This window comes from Oreochromis aureus, linkage group 19 (assembly GCF_013358895.1).
Source record: "Oreochromis aureus strain Israel breed Guangdong linkage group 19, ZZ_aureus, whole genome shotgun sequence".
In the NCBI taxonomy this organism is placed as follows: domain Eukaryota; kingdom Metazoa; phylum Chordata; class Actinopteri; order Cichliformes; family Cichlidae; genus Oreochromis; species Oreochromis aureus.
In genome coordinates, this window is record NC_052960.1 from 22,652,038 (window position 1) to 22,669,127 (window position 17,090).

General features: G+C 39.7%; 1 protein-coding gene across 1 annotated transcript; it reads right to left on the reverse strand.

The window, feature by feature from the left end:
• Nucleotides 1-11,583, reverse strand: LOC116322379 (sodium-dependent lysophosphatidylcholine symporter 1-B-like). The gene is made up of 14 exons (XM_039603835.1): nt 11,285-11,583; nt 9,672-9,800; nt 8,787-8,911; nt 6,048-6,171; nt 5,860-5,938; nt 5,621-5,772; nt 5,430-5,520; nt 4,894-5,012; nt 4,685-4,768; nt 2,771-2,854; nt 2,476-2,588; nt 2,231-2,374; nt 1,889-2,065; nt 1-1,729 (listed from the first exon to the last, which is right to left on the reverse strand). The coding sequence occupies exons 1-14, from the start codon at nt 11,366-11,368 to the stop codon at nt 1,675-1,677; spliced, it is 1,560 nt and encodes a 519-aa protein (XP_039459769.1). The 5' UTR covers nt 11,369-11,583; the 3' UTR covers nt 1-1,674.
• Nucleotides 11,584-17,090: the final 5,507 nt, after the last annotated feature.

Here is a 17,090-nt window from a genome sequence, read left to right on the forward strand (position 1 = left end):
TTTTTTCCTCTGCTTTGACAAAGTTTATTCACAGGTTTAAAATCAAAAATATGAACACGATTTGACTCCTCAGTGGTTTATATACATTGCTCTTCATAAACATAGTTGGAAAAAGTATTTACACATATACACATACAGCAGCATATATAAATACAGAGGGCAGATGTAATCTACTCTATTCTGCTGATTCAGTGCAGTTTTGAAGGCCCCAAATGAAAACGGTTCCTTTTTCATAGCATCATTTGAGGTGAAATCAAGTCATCTGCATATTAGTTAATGAAAGCATCTGCTATAGAGCTGCTGTTTTTTTTTATTGTATTCTTTTAAATCAGTCACATGACTGCAACTTTTACTTTTCTAAGACAAAAGGAAAAAACAAACAAAGCCAACATTTACATTTTTTTTCCTTCCACAAGACTCAAGTCATTCAGCCATTGGTAATAAATTATTCTTAAACACATGCCTGCATAAGAAAATTATAGTCCCTTAGGTAGTTTCCATAAATAGTTAAATAACACATTTTTGATTTTGGGATGTCACATGGTAAATAAAAAAGAACTCCCAGAACAGTTGACTTTGCTTTATAAGCACTTCAAAAAAGTCTATTAAACCCGACGGAGATCGGCATAAAAATAATTTGAGTTCAGAAAATCAGAGATATCTGAAACCAGTTGTAAGACATGTGTTTGTAAGGCAATGATTCACATAACCTATATACAAGTACATCATGTTGTACTGCCGTTTCTCCTTTAGAAAATTCAAGTACACTTTTTGAAATGTGCTATATGAAAACAAACAAACAACAAAAAGGAGAGAGTGTAGCAAATCTCCATACAACTCCATTTACTGGAATAGTGCTGGCACACCCTTCATAATAAGGGCTGATACTGTACATTTCTTTCAGAGGACACTCTGAGTGGAAAACAGCTAAGACACGTCATCAAAACATCAAAATGTAACAGTGTGTACGAGTGATGGTCTCATAGTGTAAACCAGCACGTTAATACCTTGCAAACGGTACTGCTAAGCACACTTTCTCACAAAGCTTTCATGATGTAGTGCAATCACATGGGAGGAGTGACAAAACGGAAGGCTATAAATAGGAACGTCTCAGTAAACAATAAAGTCAAACATCTTTGGAAACCAAGACTAGAGCTCCCAAGAGGCTTTGTCGATCGTTTATGAAAAGCTGCCAAATGCTAACCAAAATGTGTGTGAGCTTTGTTTGAACAAAGAAGTGGTTTGATTTATTTTCAGCTGTCGCTGTAGATTATAATACAGAGAGATCTCTATGTGGCATTTAAGCTAAATGATGAAAGAAAATCTCAACAAAACAAAACAAACAAAAAAAAAAAAAATATAAGTAACAGAATCTAACCTGGGAGGTCGGCATAACATAACAATCCTACACTATGCAGATTTGGATCTTGTGTATTCTCTGGAGTTTTCATTAACCTGTTCACTGGGACACAGCTGGATGGAAAAAAAAAAAATACTCAGTGTGGACACTAGAGGGTGACGTAAACCTGTGCAAGTCACTGCGGAGGAACCCGCAGACATGATGAGGATCACTAGTCAGCAGTGGGTGGTTTGTGGTCCCTCCCCTGTTAGTCCAGGTGGTCTCTTCACAGCCTGTGCAAACATGTAAAGCAGCAGAGGTGGCTGGCTCAGCCTCTAGACGCTGCTCCCATGATCTGAGGGTTCAGATTCAGAATCCGTTTCAGAGTCGCTGTTTAAAAGGAGAGGAGAACAGCCAGAGTCACAAACACAGAAGCAGAGTGGGCTAAAACTGGTTAACAGTTCAAGTTTTCATACAATGCACAGATCCTGATGGGACACAGAAGAAGGATCAATGGTAAATTGTGTGTGTTTTTCACTCCTCACTTACAACATTGCCTGCAGTAGTTTTCGGTTGCCTTGCCTCCTTTCCTCATCTATGGGGTAAGTCTTCAGTATCAAGAGTCCCACGGCAATAAGAACCACAGGCACGGGAGAGACCAGCACCTTCAGGGTCATACTGACCGCCTCGGGTTGTGAGCACTCCCCGGTCACATAGCCGGCAAATCTGTGAAAAAATGTACACAGGGGGAGAAAAATTGAGCAATATGGTCAGCTGAAGAATTAAGTATTGTTGTCCCCAGGACTACTGGAATGATAAGCTCCTTAGTTTTAAGGATGAAAACATTAATATGATTGAAACACCGATTAAAAATCAGGTCAGTAAACTTACTTCAAACTGAGGGTAGAGATACCCAGGGAGACTCCAGAGGCAAACTTGATAAAGAACACATAGAAGGAGTAGAAGAGGGCTTCATGACCGCGGATGTCTGGATTTTGAACTTTGAAGTCATCCACTACATCAGGAAGCATCGACCTGAAAGATCAAACATCCAGACAGAAGCTCAACAACACAAAAGAAAACCCACATCCGCAAAAGGATCCAAGGATGATTTCTGTGGATAAACTTGTGCTTACCAGGGCAGGAGGAAGGCTGCTGCTACACTCACACCTGCTGCCACTGAGACCAAGTAAGAAACGATCAGGTTGCTTTTGACAGAGACGATCAGGATCATGAAGGGCACTGCCCACTGTAGCGAGAGGGAGAAAGACGTCAGAGGTCTCATAAAAAAATCAAACAAATAAAGTTTACGATCAAGATTTATTGAAGACTTTTTTTTTTTTTTTTATCTTGCAGACTGAATGAGTCCAAATAGAGCATAGAGTGAGCTATAGCTTCACTCATCTACACTCCATAACATCTGCTACTCACCGAGATGCCAAAGTAAGCTGCTTTCTTTTTCCCGAACCGGGTTAGAAACCACTGCCACCAAGGGATGGTTAGAGCCCCAGAGAGCTGAAGAAATAATGATAAAGAATTTAGTTATACAAGCTCAGAAGAGAGCACGAAAAGAACATATACTCTGAGTTAAATGATGACTAAGCCATGACTGTAGAATTTTCTTTCATCAATATCATGTAGCTGAAGCGTGTTTATCAACCAAGGGGCAATTTAAAAAAAAATTAATTTAACATATGGGCTTTTTTTCCTGCTGTGCTTGCAAATATGTTTCATTCACTTTGTCCCCAAAAAACAAAACACAGAACACAAAGTAGACTATGCATAGCAGACTTGTAGCAACGGCATTGTTGGACAACATACTAAACTGTTAACCACATTGTTTCTTTTTAATCAGAATTTAATCTGCACACACAGACCTTGTTGCAAACAAATTGCCAAACCAACTGGACTTTTCCAGTGTGTGAGGAAACCTTGAGACTTATCGTTGCGGAAATTATAGCTGGTATCTACTTGGCGTCAGTCATATCTTGTTCTCTGCATTTTTTTATACAAGTGAATATTTTTGCAACTTGTTACTATGTGAAATATGCAGTTCTGATGCAAATGGAGAAAAACAATGTCTGCTTACATAATCATCGGGGACACAGTAGAAATGTCTGGGAGTAAAAAAATGAAGCCAGAAATAAAATGCCAAAAACTGCAGTTCCTTTAGTAGCCACATGAGGCTGATTCCAAAAGCCTCTTAAAAGCCCAACTTTACAGCAGAAATAAACATGTTTACAGAATGGTACAAATTAAACACCTAGTTTCCCCCTTCATGGTGGGTGGACAGATTTTATTTTTTTATACATCAATTAATACTTATCTGTTAGATTCATAAATACAATCTATACACTATATGTAACTTGCTAGCCAAGCTTGTTAGCGTTAACTTCCAGATCTCTTCTAATCTCCCATATTGAGGCACCATCTAGTGCTCCAAGTTTTCCTATCCTGTGTTTTATACATTAAAATGAGTTGAATCCAAACACTAGTTGGAAAGTTAGGAATTTAGATAATGCAGACTAACTCTAACTCTGTATGATGGACTTTCTTGGATGATCAATTATGTAATTTGTGATATTTTAAATAAATCAAATGAAATTCATAAACAAAAAATTACAAAATAGGAAAATATTTTCTACAGAAACTATTCATACTACTAACTGGGCTTCACTGAGGACTGTGGGAAATGTGGTAAGTGGAAAAATTAAAATGACCACCAGAGGAGGTCAGGGGATAAGGTCACGATAAGCTTTCATTGGCTTTTAACCAAACCCTGCAGGGGCGCAGAAAACCTTTGACCTCTAGGCCAAAACTGGTCAACCAGCGTTAAATTACCAAACAAAAACAAGCAGTAGATGAAAGGCCAGAAGCCCACGAATTCTCAGACTTTGACTCTCTGCTCTAAACTCTCCAAATGTGATACACGGTGTCCAAGTATTTCCCACTCCTAATCATAGAAAAATGCAGCAGAGCAGAAAGCAGTGAGAGGAGGGCGTTAACAATGGTGGCTGTTCCCATGGTGTCAGTGAAGGGTTGCCAGGGCAACAAAAGCTCCATTCTGTGCCCTTGATCGAGCATAACTCAGAGAGTGAGCGAGTGGGAGACCGATTCCCAACAGTACGACACCTCCTCTCATCCTGAAATCTGCCCTCTCAGGCCTCCGTAGCATGCTTCTTCATCACGTGAGGAAGCGCCTAAGACTAGAAACTGAAATATCCCCTAAACAGTTTACAGCAAGCAGCAAGATTTGTCTGCAGACGTGGTGTTGATGTACTCTAAACCTACCCTGATGAGGGTTTTTACGAGAAGAGCACTCGTAGTAAAAATACAAACACTCACCATGATGACAAGAAGGATATTCTGAAAGTCCTTCCTGTGGCCGAGAGCGTAGGTGATAAAAAGTGCAAAGTTTCCCTCCAGCAGCTGTAAAAGACAGAAGCAATTATAAACCAAATTACTGTAATAAAAAAAAAATCCTGTCAATGTGACCTCTGAAAATTCACAAAAAAATAAATTAAAAAAAATGCATAAATCAAATGTAGCGTTACCATGAAAGCAAGAGAGGTGAAGAGGAAGCCGATGACCAGTTTGATATACGGCCCGTGACACATGACCAACCGCAGGCCCTGAGCAAAGGTGAGTGGCTCCGACTTGTCCCGCCCGGTTTCTAGAATCCAACATAAAGGAGAAGACAACAAATGAGACAGCTGAAAATCTGCATCTAAGAATACAACACACACAAGCTTTTGTGGTGAGACAATGTGGTATTTTTCTAGTGGGTATTTTGCAGCACTTGCTACAATCTGGCCACCACATCTTTATCTTTTTGAACACAGATTGAGAAGGCCAAGAGGAACTGACCAGAGGCGCTAAGAAAAGTTTAACAGTTAAAGAATTACTCCTGTCACTGTTACTAATATACAGTTTTGCATGCGCATGATTAAACTGGACACAAACTGAGTCAGAATTGTTTTTTCTTTTTTTACATCAATTCACATGTCAAGTTGTCAGATTCATGATTCAAGTCTGTCTTGAAGCCAAATTGACTCATTATCTTGCTTTAAATGTTGGAAAGGATTCATACCTTTTTGCTCCTTCACACCAAAAAACAAGATTGCAGCACACAGGACATAGATGATGCATATGACCCCTGAAGCAACCAAGTAAGCTTGTTTCTGAGGACAAAAAAATACACGACCCTTAGCTTGGACCAAAAATAATCATCTTTTATTTGACACAGTACAAAAAAAAAAAAAAAAACATCAATAGACTCACCGTCTGATCCAGTGAGACTATAGTGGTGTTGACACTGGATGAGTTTGTGCTGTAAGGCGCATCAGACTCAGTGGGACAATTGGAATTGCCACCTATTATCTGCCCCTGGATTGCAGTGCCCAGCACTGTGCCCAGCACCTCCACCATCATCCCTGAGAGCAAACACAAGAACTGACGGTCAGCACACTAATAACAAAACACCAGTGAAATCAGTTTATTTGCACAGGGTGATGTCGTACTGTAGGCTGTCGCAGAGTCTCGCTCTTTCTGGTCCCTGCTGATGAACATGGTGAGGGCTGAATATGGCACATGGAAGCACTGCAAATGTATGAGACCGCAACATTAGACGAGTGCACGTCAGTGGACAAAAAGCAAATGAAGAAAAAAGAAAAAAAAAAAAAACACGGTATCAACATGTGGTACTAACCGTCTGCATTGACTGGAAAAGGCAGTAAAAGACCAGATACCAAATGACCTTCCCCTCTTCAAACGGAGGCACGTACCAGATCAGGAGGTAAGTGAGCACTGCAAACGGGGTGGAGAAAATGATCCTGAGAAGAGATGAGTGGACACAGGTTGTTAAAAGACTGAGAATTTCCTTCTTATCTTTGTTTTATTTTCTTTTGTATTTAAGGCAAACACATAAAACCCACTGTTTAACTCTGCTGCTTTAAGGGTGTGTCTAATGAATTTTCTCCACTGTTACTGTAGCTCAACCCCTCCTTTTTATGTCCCTCCCTTGCAGTCAGTTCTTTTCAACTCTTTCTTTTATGCTTTGTGAATAATCCCCCTAATCCTGCCTTGTTAGATGTTGTGTGTGGAGAAACGGCTCAGCCAGCGCTGCACAAGGAGGCGATAGCTGCTTGGACCCACATCATTCTCACCCCACTCGGCCTCAGCATCCTTCTCTTCCGCTATGCCCTCTACCTGACCTCAGTCACAGAAACCAGCGTTACTACAGACTGTGCAGTTAAAGCCTCAGTTTTTAAATGGGGAAATCAAACAGTTTTACTTGTTAAGACAACCATTACAAGGCAGTTTTTGGGGGCTAAAAGGAAACTACATTTTTCTTGCTGAAAGTAATCACATAATTTGAGGAAAACTGCAGCTTTTATTCACATGTGAATAAAATGTGACCTTTTAGAGGCCAAACAGGGAGGTGAAGGCTTACAGGGTTGCACCTGACTGCATAATCATGAAACATTTTGTCAAATGGTCGCATATATTTAAACAGCTATTTCTTCCTCAGGCTTGTTTCTGAGCCGTCACACATGAGAGTTAAAACCTGACTCTTCCCAAGCTCCAGAACACTAACGTGACATTCACACATGGTCATATGAAATCCCCTTGCTCCCCTTTCACCCATGTGACTCACATGGAAAATAAGAAAACTCCTGATACCTTTTAACATCCGAACGAATTTAGGTTAATGAGTACTAATAATTTCCATTTTCGCTCACTGAGGACAGGTTGCTGGTTCACTGGCACAGCAGTGAAAGTCACAGACACATGATCACACTCTTTTTTTCCCCTCTTTCTAAAAGAAACAAAATCTACTTCTAAAAAAAACTCATTGAGCAAAGATAATAAGTAAAATGAGAAATGTAGCCTCCTGCCAGTCTGGCTGCCTGCCTCTTTATGTACAACATTTCCAGTACAGACAGAAAAAAGAAGTAAGAACCTAACAAATCTCTGTATTTTTATCTGGAGGATGTCCCTTTTATGTACATGTTGCTATTTTTCTTTAAAGTAGCCTCATTATTTTAACCCAGCATGCTTTTTGACCTGAAGTAACCTCTTTACACTTGTACACTCCGGGAAATCATACTCACACAAAGGAGAACACACCCATATTGGTTTGAAGCTGATGGTGTGTTGTGGGTTGGACCAATCACAGCTTAAGCCAGTAACTTCCCCCTCCCCCTCACTTCCTCCCAGCTACAACATTACAGCTCATGCACAGCTGGCTTTTTCAGTCACTACACTCCAGATATGGCTGAGGTATCATGTGAGGGGGAAAAAAAAGCTTGTAAAAATATTTAGCTCTGCTCCTCTGCAGATTATATCATGGCCTCGAGAGATTTTTGTAACCAGATACGGTTCTGACATTGCCAAAAAAGCTGCACCATGTTTCACTGTGAGAAGAAAGTAAAGGTCGCCCTTCTTTAGGCAGGGATACCCTTGATAAGTTGCCAGCTATGTCACAGTGAACCAAACACACAGCAGATAGCAAAGACATATCTAGACTGAAACATAAGCAGCAGTGCAACAACTAAAGCATGGGAGACGATGCTGGTAACTAAACTGGTTTGTTAAGAATGCAAAAATGGTTTCAGGCATTTTCATCTATTTGAGTTTTGCAAATGTTTTACAGGGAAGGAAAAGTACAGCGTGTGTTCAGCTACAAGGACCTTTTGTACTTGCAAGGTTGCAGGAAGAGAAACTCTTCCAGCTGCTGCAACAAATTTCTTACCGAGCCAAGTGTCACTCACCTACAGGCCTGTCAAACTCAGTGTAGTCCGGGGAGACATGCGCTCAGAGTTAATGTCAAGTAAGCCGGACTTTTTGAAACCCTGGTTAAAGTCTTTGTCAGCAAGAAGACTTACACTAATAATAATTCTCACAACCACTGTTATGACCTGATCCATCCCTGTGATTCACATAAGTCACTTAAGAATATCTTGCAGCTCATTTTAGTTTTTTTCCTGTCTGACTCCCTCACTCTTAAAGCTCAGTTGATGTTAACCAGCTAGCCCAGGCCCATCTTTTATTTTCCCTATTGGCTGACTAGCTGTCCTGCTTGCTACTGTATCAGTCCTATAACTGCTTCCCTAAAAGGATCTCGTCTCAAGGCTCGATCCAAACTAGGACCGCAGCTGACGATGGTAGCCCTGCTCCTACTCTTCAGCTGGCTGGTTTCAGTGGGTGCTTCAGCCTGCATTTGGTAGGAATGTCTGATACTTGCAATTTAAATGATACATATTTAGACTGCATTATTGCACTCTTACCATTTATTCCTCCTTAGTTGCTTCTTCAAACTTGTTGCCATGGCTACTGATCCTGAGCTGCTTTTTTTTTTTTTTTCCTGTTGTTGCCAGAGCATTTGCCCTGCCCCTTACTAAAATCGCAGCATTATCTTATTATCATTCAACATACAGATACCTACCAGGGCATCATGCGGCCGATGCGGGTGGATCTACTCCGGCTCACCAGGAAACCCACTGTAGGGTCTGTGATCGCATCCCAGGCCCTTCCCACAAACAGGATGATGGAGGCATAGAAGGGGTCCAGCTAGAGGGGAAGAAGGAAAAAAAAAAAAAAAGCGTGTTAGCTTTGAGACCAAAACAGTGAGGATGCCAAGGACTACCTCATATCGCTCTTCTGGAGAGTGGCTCAAAAGAGCTGTGACAGCAGACTCAGTAGCTGCTGAGAGTACAACAGAATTAAAATACACAACACTGTCACTTCTTTTATAACAAAGCAGCATTCAAAGCCCCTCTAATGATCTCATCCTCTGAGCTGAATGGCCTTTTTCAGTTCCTACTGCGTACAGCAGGAAAAAGTCTAATTTGGTAATTTGGTAACAAAGCAAACAGGGGGGAGTCCAGGTTAATACACTTGACCGGAGACAGTTTAGCTGATATGAGGCTGAGAAGAGCACACACACACACACACACACACACACACACACACACACACACACACACACACACACACACACACACACACACACACACACACACACACACACACACACACCCCTGCGTTTGTAACCTGTGTGTGTTCTGCAAACAACTGAAATTTATTGATGTCAGTGTGTGACATTTAGCTGCTGTGTCGCATTGATTTTTAATATTAAATAAATGTTGTGATGAAGAACTTTTTTAAGAAATGAAGTTCACTCAGTTTTCATCACACAAATGTTTAAAAAATTTTTTATTTTAAATACTGGCATCAGCCCAGAATCTTCACAGTTGGTGCAGCTTTATAAAGGAGACAGAAGTGTGTGATTTTAACCTTATGTTTTTTTTGCCCAGCGCTTGGCAATTACCTGTGCCACATCGAGCAAGTAGATTTGGAGGAAGAAGCCAAGAGCGGTGCCTGTGATCTGGTAGGGAGCCCCGCCAAAGGCATAGCACAGTTTACTGAACACAGACAGACGATTTCTCTGGGTCTTCAGCTGGAAGAGAAGAACACGGGAGGACAGAGGGGAAATGCAGTGATGTTAGTGCATCAGACATTAAACATGGGTAAACTCTAATTCCACTGGGAAGCTATAAATTAAGGTGTAATTATGTAGACAGTGGGTTAACACGTTATCATTGGCTCCATTTCTGCCTTCAGTCTTTAATTCATCCCTCTGATTCAAATCCCTCCACCCATCACTGTATCAAACTTTGTGTTGCAACACGGAACTATGAGGTTACTGTAGTTCATGCTCGGTGAAACCACATCACTACATCACCCCAGCACAGTCATTGGCTCCAGCAATGGTATGTTAGAGGTAGTGTGACATTTTATGCTGAGTAGCCAACAGCCTCCAGACAGACTAGAGCCTATCAGCGGTAGCCAATACCCTTTCTCAAGCGTTGTGATGTCAGCAAAGGGGGGATTACACACCCTGATTTACAACCATCACAGACACAGAAGCAGAATCACCTCTCGAAGGACGCAAATTGCAACTTTATCAACAGGCACACACAATATTCTCTCTGTGGTCACGTTCCACAGAGTGCATGTCTGGAATTACAGTGATGCAAGACTAAAAATAATACTGATGCTAAATAAAGACCAGCAGCCTGCATAACCTTTAATGTGGTTTAAAGAAAGATCTCCACAGCCTTTCCCAGAGTACAAGAGGACTGGACTGAAAACCAGTGCCTTTGGATTCAAAGAAAACCGCCAGTATAATTTACAGTTTGAACCATGGTGCCATATACATCGCTAATTTTTCATCAGCAGTCTAAAAACCGAAAGACAATGAATTTAAATGCACATCAAGGTTACTAAAGATGAGCAGCTTTGGGGCTAATGTTTCACAGGAGTTTTCTTAAACTTCAAATCTATATCACATTAATGTAAATGATCACAGAGAAGATACTGATGCTTGAAATGCAACCTGCCGTGTATTTTCTTGTGCAAAGATACCGCCACTGTTGAACGATATGGAAGCTATTAAACCATTTTGGGGGGGAAATTTAAAGCGTTAATCGTTAAATATAGGGACTTAATTTCAGCCACTTAAACCAAATAAGGCTCAGAAGTCGTGGCTCTAAAAACAGGATCACGCCACGTTTCTCCACATCTGCCAGCACTGTGTTGCTATTTTTGAATGTGACAGAGAGAAAACGCCGACTTCAGTTAAGGTGTTTGGTCCCTTTAAAACCGGTATGCCAGCATCACGAGAGCTGGAGGACAGATAAACGTGGACCGGGCGAAATTCAAACCTTGAGGGCAGGAAAGGGCACAGAACAAGGCAGGGTGTGAGGTTTTTGGGAAGAAAGGAAGTAACGACCGCATTTTATCAAACGCTACTTTAAATTTAGGCGGCCTTTAACGCACCTGATTTTTTTTTTTTTTAAGTGGGCGCGGTGGGCACATAAATCCTGTTCATTTTAACACCCCTCTTAAAAATCAAACGTGCCGGTGAAATGTTGCTCTTACCTTCACCGTCTTGATGTCCGCTTTGAGCGGTTTGACTGACAGTAAAGTCGCCGCGTACTGCTCGGCGCCCTCTCCTCGTGCCATTATCTTGTTCTAGCTGATGTTATTTTCCGATATTGTAAAATATAAATATATTCCTTAGTGTAAGAAGAATGAAATGAGTTCACAGCATCGCCGTGTTGGCCAGAGCTCCGGGTGTTTCTGAGTCAGAGCGCTCGTGCTGCTTTCGGCCACCTCATTCATTCTACTATGTGGACTACGTCAGGTTCACGTCACAATCGGATGTTCCACCATTTTTTCCTTTTTTTCCCTCCCTGTTCGTGACCTTCAATAACTACTAAAAGTTTAGTCCGCTGGGTCTTTTAAGAAGTTTTCTTTGTGTTAGAAAATCAGTAAAAAATTCCAGCTTCAGTGGCGATTGAAGAACCTTTACTCTACCTAATAACGATGCAGCTAACAGGAATGCATCAGCAATATCACCAACTTTTTTAACCTTTTCTTTGCGCTAATTAATATCATTTAATTTCATAAAATAGTAACTATACACTCACTGGACATTTTATTAGGCATATCTTAGTAAAGGTGTGGACCCACGTTTGCCTTCAGAGCTGCTAAGACGCATGAAACTTTCACACAGTTGCTGCGGATTTGTTTGGTGCACATTCATGTTCTGAATCCCATTTCACCCAACCCGCAGGCGCTCTATTGGACTGAGATCTGGTGACACCTACTATGTAATAAAGTTCCGTTGAAAAATGAGTGTAATAATATCAACTTAGCTTTGTGTAAGAGACAAAAGGCGCACCAGAAATAGGATGGCATAAATGTCCTGTTTCACTACATGCCAAATGTGCTCTATTGGGTTGAGATCTGGTGACAATGGGAGTCATTTGAGTACAGTGAACTCATTGTCATGATCAAGAAACCAGTTTGACATGATTTGGACTTTGTGACATGGAGCGTTATCCTCCGGGAAGCAACCATCAGAAGATGGGTACACTGTGGTCATAAAGCGATGGACACTGTCAGGTATATGTTAGTTACTCTGTTTAAAACTAATGAGTTGAGTAGGACTTTGAAGCTAATGCTAATTTCTATTTGCAGTAGAAAGTAAGTGGTCCTTATGACCTGGAGCTTTCCTCTTTCCCCCTCTATATCCGGTATCACTTTGACTGAGTGAAATGACAAATCCTGATGCCAGACACTGCTCGGTAGTATGTAACTGAAAGCAGAACCGTTCCCTTTCTTTTAACCATTGTGTAAAAATACTATTGGCAAATGAGTGAAAAAATATCAACTTAGCTTTGTGTAAGACAAAAAGAGACACACCCAAAGTAGAATAGTCTGCATACAACAGAGACATCATTTGGTGCTCTTTACTAGCACTGGTTTGGACCCCTCTTGGCTTCTGAACTGTTTAAAATCTTCATGGCATAGATTCAGGAAGGTATTGGAAACATTTCTCAGAGATTTTGATTCATACATATTGATATAATAGTGTCAGCTGCACATCTATGATGCAAATCTCCCATTCCAACATATCCCCGCAGGATTGAGAGCTGGTGACTGTGGATGCCATTAGGATACAGTGAACTAATTTCCATTTTCCATTTCCAAGAAACCACTTTGAGATGATTCAAGTATTGTGATATGACGTGTTATCCTGCAGGAAGCAGCCATTAGAAGATTGTGATACACAGTCATAAAGGGATGGACATGGTCAGCTATGAGACTCAGGTGGGCAGTGGCATTTAAATGATGCAAAGCTTGTACTAAGGGACCCAAAGTGTGCCAAGAAAATATCCCCCACACCAACACCACCAACCTGACTCATTGTTAAAAGACACACTCTGTCCATGTTCTGAGCTTACATTTAAATCCAGTCAACGTCAGTCAACGTCAGTTCTCTGGGCTGCTGCTCACTGGATTTTCTATTTTTCATAACATTCTCTGCTGAACTTTAGCAGATCATCTTGACCATGTCAACATGCCTAACGAAATGGACTAGCCGACATGCCTTTGCTTGGCTAACGCATAATTATTTGGGCACAAGCATCTAATGCAATGCAATGCAATGCAATAATAATAATTGCCTATTCTGTATGCAAAAAATATTTAATATAATATAGGAAGCCACATCATGCAGACAAATATGATTCGTCAGGCTTCAAATGCCTACACTGTGGAGCGTGCTAAGTGCTGTCTGTGATACCCCCTTTCAATCAGTGTTATGCTTACAGCTAAAGTGGGTATTAGTGATTGCAGTCACTCAGTCTGAAGCCCTTTTCCCACCAAACGTGCACAGTATTGCAAAACATTATCAATTAATATTTAATCTTCATTTATTATGTATAACTCTAGGGAAAACCATTACTTAAGCAGGGATAAAACCCCCTGCAAAACAGTTGCGCTACTGTTCAAATTAGTCGTGCTACCTATGGTCAATGTTTGGGAAATAAAAAAATGAAAAATAAAAATGTTTTATTGTATAGTGCAAAAGACCACTCCTGTTTGGATTCCTCATTTTCCAGCCTGGTACTGTGCAAATAAGCCTGTCTGATAAAGTCACGTCATCTGTTCTCAAATATAGCATGTAATGTGCTCAAAAAGGGAACTGGGGCCTTTCTGAAACAAGATGCAATCTGTTCTCTTTATATATACATAAAGCAAACAGCCTAAAAGGCACCATACAGCACTGTGCACTGTATGAATGTAGGTCTGCAGTAAAGCAGTAGTTTCCTTTTTAACATAAGATTTCAGCTTGTTAATGTAAGTTAAATAGATTAATAATGTTTCAATATAAATATGTTACAAAATGCTTTAAGAGCAAAAATTCAAAAACTGCTGTCCACTGACATTTCTTCCCTCAGCAGTACGATCTGGGCATATAAGATTTACATACTGCCAAAGTTATTAGGCCTGTGCACTGAGCCTTCACTGTGTCATTGTGAACAGTAGCTCCACTATTAGGTTTTTTATGGCCTCAATGACAGGGGTCATTAACCTTTTTGTTCCCATTCCTTTTTGTTCCAACACAGAACATTGTTGGAATTTGAGCATATACCAAAAAGAGACATGGAACCCATTACAACAAATCTGATAATACCAAACAAACATACTGGAAGAGTTTCTGCTTCTTTTGAAAGAAAACTAAAAGACACAATTTTCTCCCAGCCAGAGTAAAACAAAGTCTATATGGTTACTTTGGTGTTAGTACAGAGACCTTAGCTAGTCTTATGACATATAATAACCTGAAACATCTTAATCCTGCACATTGAGATGCTTAGGGAAACTGTATTCCAGTTTAAAACGCTTTATGTAAATGAATAAAACCACAAGGGCTGCTTTTACTGAGAAAATCGAGTTTTTGTTTCCATCGGGGTATAATAACACATCTTGGGGTGCACCCCAGAGAGGTCAACAGTCTATCACAGAGAGACATACAACCATGTACTCTCACCCACAATCAATTTATAATCAATAAATAAGCCAACAAGCATGTTTTAAAACTGTGGGAGTAAAACATAGAACCTCCGGGCCCCAGGCTGGCACATCAAACCCTGAACCTACTTACTGCGAGGCAACAGCGTGTTTAATTTTATAGGCCTTTTCTAATGAAAATGCAAATTATACTTGTAGTTAAAAACTGGGGAGATGGAAGCAGCACAAGTAAATCCTTCTGTGGTTGCTGATGAGTTCATACTCTCTGGCAAACGAGGCAAACATTCAAAGAATATCAAGAAGAACTCAAATATCTGTTAGGCAGTTGTTTTTTTGTTTTTTTTAAAAAAAAAAAAAATCTAAAGTATATATATTTAGTATCTTGTAAAGATCTGTTACATTTACCATTCATAACTCAGTCAAATTTGGAGACTATTGTGTCACCTTTTTGTCTTTTGTGTCGTATCAGTTCAGGACTTTTATATCAAAATTTTTCACCATTTTGTAATGAAAATACAAAGTGTAACTGCAGTTATGAACTTCCCTTAATTTTCGGTTTAAGTCTGTTTCCAAATATAATTTTCATGAACATAATGTTGAGCTAAAGGTTAATTAAAAACAAATATATTTATTTTGTTTAAAACTCGATTGAATTGGATAGAACTTTGAAGCTAACTCTGCTTCGTTTTTACAGTAGAAAATAAGTGTTGTACTTATAAATTACATTTATAATGAATAATAAGAGACAAGAGACACATCTGAAATAGGATAGTCACCAGCGACTTCATTCGATACACCTTGCAAGTACTGGTTTAGAAACCCTTTTTTTCTTCTGAACTGCATTATATTTGCATGGCATGGATTCAGCAAGGTGTTGGAAACATTCCCAAGAAATTTTGGTCCCTATTGACACAACAGCATCAGACAGCTGCTGCAGATTTGTCAACTAAACTTGCCTTTCCACCACATGCCAAAGGCGCTCTATTGGACTGAGATCTGGTGACAGTGGAGGTCATTCGAGTACAGTGAACTCATTGTCATGGTCAAGAAATCAGTTGAACATGGTGTTATCCTGCGGGAAGCAACATCAGAGGATGGAGACACTGTGCGGATAGACATGGTCAGCTTCATGTTAGTTATTCTTACTTTATTCTGCTTAAAACTCTTTTGCACTGGGTATAATGTTTAAACTCTATGTCTCATTTGCTTTAGAAAGTGAAAAGTAAAAGTAAAAGGAAGTTTTGTACTTATGAATAGCTTCCAGACAGCTTCCCCCGTTCACCCAGTTTCACTTTGAGTCAAATGACAGACACTACTTGATTGTACAGCCGGGAAAATTATTTGCTGAATTTGTGCACTTTATGTATGTAAGACTGCAGTAAAGCAGTAGTTCACTCACTTACAAAGAAATGAAAAGTCTAGATTTAATCCTTAAATTTCTGCAAAAGCATGTGGTTTCCTGTCGGCACAAACTGTACTAAGAGTTGGGCCTCTATTATATAAACCAATATAATCAGCGTATTAGCATTTAAGATTATATATTCAAACTCAACACTACAATACCTTCTTTCCTTCCATTCCTTCAACACAGCTGAACTCTTGCATGCCTAAATGTCACATGATAATAATAATAATAATGATAATCATGAAGAAAAACAATAAGTTCTGTCAGATAACTGAAGGAGCCTAAAATACGATCGTATAGTAACATCTGAACAGTTCAATTAAATTATTACAATCATAAAAATATGCATGTTTCACGGCACCAGAAGAAAATAAACTCTTTGCAAACTATATGCAGCAAAAACTTTCATTATAGCGCCATCTAGTGGATTTACCCATAGAAAGCCAAAATTTGCCAGAACGGAAAAGATGTGAATCTCATTAATCTGTGACGCGAATTCACTATTTTTAGACCCAGCAAAGCTCATGATTCACTATGATTCAGATGAAGTGTTCCCTATTATTTTTCACTATTGACTCAAAGGGTACCTGGATTACTCATATGGATGAGCTGGAAGCGACACAAGCGAAATGAGCCCTTTTGTGGTTGCAAGGCAGAAATTCAAAGAATAACAAGGATATATATGTATATATATCCCTACATTACTGGAAAAGGGCTTCTGTACGACTGTTTACAATTTATAGTGATGCTGTAGTTTGTGATCTTTTCAAACTTACAGCTTCACTGCACAGTGGTAATGTTCACGCCAATAAAAGCAAATTAGTTCCGTTCTAGGAAGTTAAACATTACATTATATTTCTGCATCACTATATGATGCAGAAAGTAAATATTCTATCATGTTAAATTAAATGGAATATTTTTTATCACTGTTACTAATAATAATTATAATAATAATACTAT

Coding starts and splice junctions, on each gene's coding strand:
- LOC116322379 (XM_039603835.1), bottom strand. CDS start 11,368: ATGGCACGAGGAGAGGGCGCCGAGCAGTACGCGGCGACTTTACTGTCA. Junction 5,939..6,047: donor TTTTCCAGTCAATGCAGACG/GTTAGTACCACA, acceptor ATACATTTGCAG/TGCTTCCATGTGCCATATTC. Junction 2,375..2,475: donor GCAGCCTTCCTCCTGCCCTG/GTAAGCACAAGT, acceptor TTGATCTTTCAG/GTCGATGCTTCCTGATGTAG.